At 38.5% G+C, this 7,738-nt stretch overlaps 1 protein-coding gene across 1 annotated transcript; it reads right to left on the bottom strand.

Moving 5' to 3' along the window:
- Positions 1-5,895: 5,895 nt before the first annotated feature.
- LOC128513894 (trace amine-associated receptor 1-like) lies at positions 5,896-6,918 on the bottom strand. The gene has a single exon (XM_053487451.1). It carries the CDS (start codon positions 6,916-6,918, stop codon positions 5,896-5,898), a length of 1,023 nt encoding a protein of 340 aa, XP_053343426.1.
- Between the last annotated feature and the right edge of the window lie 820 nt (positions 6,919-7,738).

Below are 7,738 nucleotides of genomic sequence, written 5' to 3'. Positions count from 1 at the left end.
CTGGAGGGAATATTTCAGGGCCAGAAATAGAGTCATCGTTTTGAGGTAATTGATGTGGCACGTGAGAAGGCATCTGTCATCAGCAATCTGCGACGACAACACGGACCTAGAGTGGGACCCAGAGTCAAAGACCGGGGTCTGAACCACATAGAGCTGCCATGAGACCTAACACTCTCTGAAAGTAGTAAACGTCACTTTCTGGCCTAGCTTGATCTCCTTTAGGGTATTAGGAATGGATTCAACACACGCAGGAGACAGTTGTGCCTGCATTGCGGTCGAATCCCATGTAACACCCATAATATGTAAGATTAGACGGGGGTTAGATGTTCGGCATCCTGAAACGGGGCAGGAAGGAACCGAACACCTAACATTTCGCTGGAGACTGCTGCTCCCCGAACACGAGTGGTGGCGGAGATTAAACCCACGGCCTCCTGCCAGTGCTCAGATCTCTCAGTAGGACAGCCTGGTAAGCCTGCAACACCATTGTGTGCAGGACAGCACAAGCTTGACCCGCTGCCTGATAAAGCTTTTACCACCAACGAAGGTGTTAGTCTACACGCTTGGTGAGGAGTGTGGATTTTTTCCCGGAAGGATGAGCTCCCAGGAGAGAGATAGCCCACAAGCGGCTCTTTAATCTAGGGCATCATCATAAAGGACCGCGCTTTTATCAATGACATTGAAACAAATCAATGTCAATAGCACAAAAACACAGGATAAATATGGCTTATTCCATGAAAGAGTTAACTCATGCAGGTTGCTAAGAAGGGGAGGCACCATCATTGATACCCAACAGAAGCCTGTCATCTAACTTTGAGCGTTTGGGGAATTTTTTTATTTATTTATTTTTACGGCGAATCGAGGTGTACGTGTTCAACCGTGCGTGTTACCACCTCTAATAACAACTGATACCCTCGCTTATCATTAGAGGAGCGCTCTGAAGTCATAGTTTCCATCTCCGCGGAAGCGAGAAAGGAAGTTCTTCCCCCCTACACAAGAAGCACCGAAACGCGCTTGAGAAGTGGACGGTAAAAGCTTATGATCCGGCAAGAGAGCGAGAGAAAATTTAATTTTTGTCTCGTGCGCTTCCGCCAGATATGCACGCAAAAATTTCTTCACGGCTCGCAGTTTTGTTTTAAAAACGTTGAGCTGAGCGCGAGGGACTTTAATAGAGAGAAACAGTACTTGCCTGCTCTCTCAAGCCCGAGATATCGTGCTCTTTCCCCAAACACTGAAAACAGAAACTATGGAGGTCTCCCTCAGCGAGATATTCTTCTACACGGAGGGACGAACTCGTGTCTAACTCTGCCATCTTTCTGGTGAGTAATTAGACACTTTCTGCTTTCGCTTTCTTTTTTAAAAAGTGCTTGCACACACGCACACAACAAAGCAGTCCTTGAAGATAAAAAGAGCTGAGGATGTTTCCAGTTCATGCCTATTTATAACGTCCAGGTGCACCTAATCGAAAGACGTCACCTGACCAAGGTAATAAATGGAAAATTTTTGCCATGTTTGACACACATGCTTCAACAACCGGCCATGCAAGGAGCGTTCCCATAGCGTTTGGCATGCAGCATTAAGTGTAGCTTTTGAAAGAGTGTAGCTCTTCTGTTCTTCCTCTATACCTGGCCTCTTGTTAATTTAATATCATTGTATGGCTTTTCATACCATTGTTATGTATGACACACAACTTATTCTTTCTTTTCCTCCTTCAGACATTCAGGTTCTCAGCATGTCTGGCAGACATCCTGGATGGCAGCTCATCAGCTGAAGCTTAATCTGAGTAAAATTAAACTGTTTTTCATCCCTGATGACTTATACCCTAGTCAAGACTTTGTGACTTCCCTGGACAACAATCAGACCACTCCTACAGTCACTGCTCATAATCTTGTAGTAACTTTGGAAAATCATTTGGCATTTGCCATACATTGCTAAATTTGCTCTTGTCATTTTCTTTTTCATCAGAAGAATACTGGCTACTTAAGTGCTTGTTCAGTCCCTTGTTATTTCAAGACTGGACTACTGCAACTCACAGGTCTGCCTCTTTACTCGTTCTCTGCAGCTGATTTAGAATGCAGCTGCACGTCTTGCACTCCCTGCACTGAGTTCCTGTAGCTGTCCACATTAAATTCAAAACCCTGATGCCTGCCTTCAGAGCTAAAAATGGCCCAACACCCACTTACCTCTCAGCTCTAATCACACCGTGCACAGCATAACATTCCCTCTGGTCGCACCATTTCTCAGAGATCAAAGAAGACATTCATCCAGATTCTTTTCTGTTCTGGCACCTAGGTGGTGGAATGAACTTCCTCTAGATATCTGTACAGCTCTGACAATCTGACAGAGTCTTTGACAATCTCTAAATGACAACCCAAGACGTATTTGTTTCTTCAGTACTTAGACTAAGAAACAAAGGAGGTGTTCAAGCCCAACACATTAAGCTTCCCAATCAGGTGTTGGGTGATGATAGTATTGAAGTCTAAACTGAAATCTTTGTACAGTATTCAAACTTAGCTGTTCTTCTTATCTAGGAGTGTGAGGGGCAGATGAAGTGTGGTGGAGATGTTATTGTCCACTGAACAGTTAGGACGATGTGCAAACTGCAGTTGGTCTAATGTGGGGGGGCAGCAGGGTCTTGATGTGTCTCATGAGCCACTTGGAGCACATTCATGATGATAGATGTGAATGCAACAGGACGGTAGTCATTGAGAAAAAACACAGAAGACTTGGCATGTGATGATCTTCAAGCAAGTGGTAATGACTCTGCTGCTCTGAGAGATGTTGACAATGTCAGTAAGAACACCAGCCAGCTATTCATCACATTCTCTGAGCTCTCTGCCAGGGATATTATCTGGCCCGGCTGCTTTAGTAGGTTGATTCTGCATAGAATTTCCCACATCAGCTGTGGTGAGACAGAGGTGTGGTCTTTCTCGCTGTTTGTGTTCTTGTGTTTTTCGTTAGTTGAACTTCATTTCCCAGAGTGCACCTTGGTCAGGTGATGGGAGCACACCTGAACCGAGGTAGATAATTATTTTTGTTATATATAGTCTGCCTAAGTTGAGTTTCGTTGTCTGGCATCTGTTTAAGTTAAGTGGGTGTTACGGTTTCATGTTCTTAGTGTCATGCCACTTCCCTAGCTCCTGGTTTGTGTTAGTCTTGGTTTATCTCCTAGTCAGGTGTTAGCTTCTAGCAATGTGTATATCCTTGTCATGTCTAGCCTTGTTTAGTGTAGCTCAGGTTTAGCCTTGCTCATGATTAGCTTTTCTTATGGTTGGCCTAGCTCGTGTTTAGTTAAGTTATTGTATAGTTGCCTCTGTTTAATTTAGATCCTGTTTGCTTGGCCTTTGGTTTCTCTTAACCCCAGTGTTGCTGTCCCTTCTTTCCCTTACAGTGCTTAAGTTCTGTCTTGCTTTATTAAAAGGCCCTTTTCCCAAAGTATCACCTCTGCCTATATGCCTACTCCAAAGCCCACACACAGCACCCGTTACAGCATGACTGTGTATGTGACAAATAAGATTTGAATTTCGGCTGAATACTTAAAAAAAAAAAAAAAAAAACCTTCTGTAAATAGATTTGTTTTAGGTAAAGGTGTGGATCTAGGAGACTCTCACAGATCACTCAGGGTTTTTGACAGTGAAAAGACTGGTTGTTTTACTTCCCATCTTGTCAGTGTTTTCTTCTGTCTCTCCCTTTTATTCATGCTGTCCTAGTTAGTATTGCCCTGAGTGAGAGTCCCTGCTTGCACACTGCACTAAATATACATTGACCTTATCTGTTATGAGACTGTGATTATATCTAACACAGTAGAACACCCCTAGTCACAAGAAGGTTAACACTTATTTATTTAGTCCAATTACAAGATATTTTGAAATAAATGTAAATTAATAGACAAATCTTCAACAGGATTGTGCGAACACCTGTATAATTCATTTCCAATCAAAATTGATGAAACATCTGACCCTAAATATATTACAAAAACATTATTATTTTTATATAAATACATTTTAATTTATACTTTATCAATTAGGATAAATATACCATATTTATCCTACCAATTAACATAATTTTCATGTTAGTGCCTTCTATATGTGCTACAAATGATAAAAAAAATCTAACTAGTTTGCCTTAAAACCTTTTGTGGATTTCCTTTCTGACTTCTGACTATTGCTGGTTTTCACCTTGTTTGTCTTCAGGGTCGCGGGGGGCCTGGAGCCTATCCCAGGAGGTTTAGGGCACGGGGCAGAATCCATCACAGGGTACACACACATACACTCATTCACACACTATAGGCAATTTGGGAATGCCAATTAGCCTAATCTGCAAGTTTTTGGACTGTGGGAGGAAACCCACCAAGCACGGGGAGAACATACAAACTTCATGCACACAGAGACGAGAATCAAGTCTGGCTGGGAATTGAACCCGGACACTGGCGGTTTAGGCGACAGTGCTAACCACTACACCACCGTGCCGCCTGAGCATATTATGATGATTATAATTATATTTTGTGGTCATAGATAAAAATAAAAAACAACCTTAACATCTAATCATGTATATCTGTGCTATTTCTTTGCCTACGTGATCCATTAAAAGTTTATTACATTGTCTTTTTGTGCTGAAAAAAAGGATGTCACTCTAAACTGCACAATCTTAAACCCCATTTATGTTTATTTAAAAACAATAAAACACATAATGGCTAAAACGCATTAAGGTTTAAGGGCTCCCTTCTGGCATCACAAAACTGTCCCTCTTTTCTTTTTGAACAAGGTCAATAAGACTGATAAAAATGATTAATTCTCAAAGAAAATCATCAGAGAATTCTCCACTAACCTTATGGTTCTTAGTCGACTACTTTTTAAAGTAGTGATTTGTTATGATATGATTCCTGTGAGTTTATTTAACAATTCTTAATGCTAGAAAATTGTATATATTAATTTTCAGTAAAATCTTAGATAAAATGGTACAGCACTTTAAAACCTCTGAAAACTAGTGATTATCTAGAACATCATCAACGGGTTATTTTATCTTGATTAAATACATTTCGTTTTTGTTTGCTTACAGATGCTACATAGTCTCTTTTCTAAATGTACTTACTGTTGTAAGACAATCATGTTTTAAATCTTTTCAAAAAAATAATTTCAATACAAGCAGTTCATACTAATTCAAAAAGGTGCATTTTAAACCACTAAGCAACACCTTTTATATGTGAATAGCCTATATGTGTATAAACTGTTTTGCACATTATATGGTGCTACTTTCTTAAAGGGAGATCAATATACACAAGATCGAGATTACCTCTGGTAACCTGTTAAGGGGCATAAGAGTAGGATTAGTGTGTAAATACTCTTGCTTACAGTATGTATGAGGGAACACAAATTTCTCTTTGATAACTAAATGTGATCAAAATGTGTCATCAATAAAATCTAAAATTTGATTTTTCCATGTTTTACAAAGCTCTTTACACTTTACTCTGGTTTAGTTTATCTTATAAAAGTACAAACATAGGACAATTTAAACATTATCATAGGTGAGACTAACTATTATATAGCTGTTAAATAACCTTAACAGTCCTGAGAATCAGATCACAGTAGAACACTCCTAGACCTATACACAGTTCAATATGTTTTAAATACACACAAAGTAATAAAGACAAATCTTAAGCCGGATTTCTATAAATCTGTTAACTTTCGCTCATCTCACCATCTTTATCCTATTGAGTAATATGCTTTGCATATAAGTGCATAGGTGGGAATGTGGAACTGTATATAGGCAGTTTATAGTATTATCCATTAGCTTTAAACTTATAAACACCAAGTAGGAGAAGAAGTGAAGGATATGTGGAGATGATGTGAAAATAATTAATGATCAAATTATTTCCTAAGTTTATCCTAAAACAAGCATTTAAAACAGGTTGGTGTGTGAAGAATCAGCCAGAAATATTTCACCAGACAAAATTACTCTAAGAGCGTGTCTGAACCAGCTAAAGAAAAATGCATACACTATTGGATTACATGTTGAATTGAAATATGCCACCCAGATTAATACATCATACACAGTTGGATGAACAGCATATCCTGTAAATTGCTCTATGCAAGTACAGGTAAAATATGGCACCCAGGAAGTTAGGAAAACTCCTATGATTATAGCTAATGTTTTTGTAGCCTTCCTTTCGGACTTGCTAATGCCAACTTTTTCCTTAGTTGTCTTCATCTGTGAATTTGTGGACTGGATTGCACGAGCTTGTCTTTTTGCAGTATAAAAGATTTTCACATACACAAACAGCATAATCAAGGCAGGAATGTAAAAAGTGAACATAGGCAGCACAATGGCTGCCACTTTAGTTTGAAAGATTGTGCATGCACCCTCACAAAGGAAGGTATTATAATAAAATTCTTCACTTCCAAGAATATTAAGCTCCAAAAATATCATACCAAACCCAGTTGCTGCAGAAATGCTCCAGCAGACAATAATCATTAATCTAATGGTAGTAGGAGTCATTTTAATGTGATACAAAAATGGATGACAAACAGCATAATATCGGTCTAAAGAAATAATACACAAGTTTATAATAGATGCACTGCACACAGTTACATCTAAACTGCTGTGTATTTTACAAAAGGTGCTCCCTAAATACCAGCAAGTTTCCACGGAGCGCATCATGCTAGGAGGCATCACTACTCCTCCTACAAGCAGATCAGCAACAGCCAGAGAGAGAATGAGGTAATTAGTTGGAGTGTGTAATTGGCTGAAATGTACAACAGTTATGATAACAAGCAAGTTTCCAATTACAGTAATAACAGAAAAAGTGATAAAGAGAATATAAAGCAAAACCCGGACTTCCAGGTGATAATCAGTTTTCAAACATGAAGTATTAAGGAAACTAAAACAAAGAGAAGGCTCCTCCAAAATCTCCAACTCAGTCATAATTTCTTTCTAAAACATGCAGGATGCCTTTCAGGTCTGGAGAAAATAAGCACAATGTGTCAAATAATTGCATTATCACACTGCATAACAACTTTGGTAATGCAGAATGTAAGTAGTAATTCATTTTACCTTACTCTGTACCCATAGGGGAAAGCCAACAAAAGAAAAGAACATCTACATTTATAGTAGACCTTAGCCAATAGCAGGATATCATATTAATTCCTGGTGGGACATGACAGAAAAAAAAAACACAGCCCAACAAACAAAGATTCACATAAGGATACACCATACACATACCCAGGAAGAGAGAAAGACAGAGAAAGAGCATAACATGTTGCATAGTGGATAGAAATAAATGTATAAACTGAGCATTGAACTTATTTGAAAATCAATGGCAAAGTTCACAGTGATGAAAAAAAATAAATGAAAATCACAGAATCGTATCACCAGACTACTGACAAATACTCAGTAATAGTGTAAACACAAATGCACAAACTAGGGATTTAATTTATTAGATGAAGTTCAGTCATTAGTGTCAGAGGTAACAGTAGTGGGTAAAACACAAGCATATGATGCAAAGTGACATTTTTCCTTGTCGCAGTTTTAAAATACAATTTAGTCATAAAAAAAAGCTTGTATCAAAGAAATACTGTACAATAGTAATGGTAATTTGCACATGAGTACTTTACACAACAAAGATAAAAAATCTGAACCAGAGCTATTAATATTTACTATACAATAATGAGTCTAAAAAAAAAAAAAACATTGGTTAAATGTTGTTCAGATTAAGAGATGTAGTGGGTCATTTACAAATGAACGT

This window comes from Clarias gariepinus, chromosome 2, assembly GCF_024256425.1.
Source record: "Clarias gariepinus isolate MV-2021 ecotype Netherlands chromosome 2, CGAR_prim_01v2, whole genome shotgun sequence".
NCBI classification, from domain to species: domain Eukaryota; kingdom Metazoa; phylum Chordata; class Actinopteri; order Siluriformes; family Clariidae; genus Clarias; species Clarias gariepinus.
This window is presented reverse-complemented; position numbering and strand designations above follow the sequence as displayed.

Coding starts and splice junctions, on each gene's coding strand:
- LOC128513894 (XM_053487451.1), bottom strand. CDS start 6,918: ATGACTGAGTTGGAGATTTTGGAGGAGCCTTCTCTTTGTTTTAGTTTC.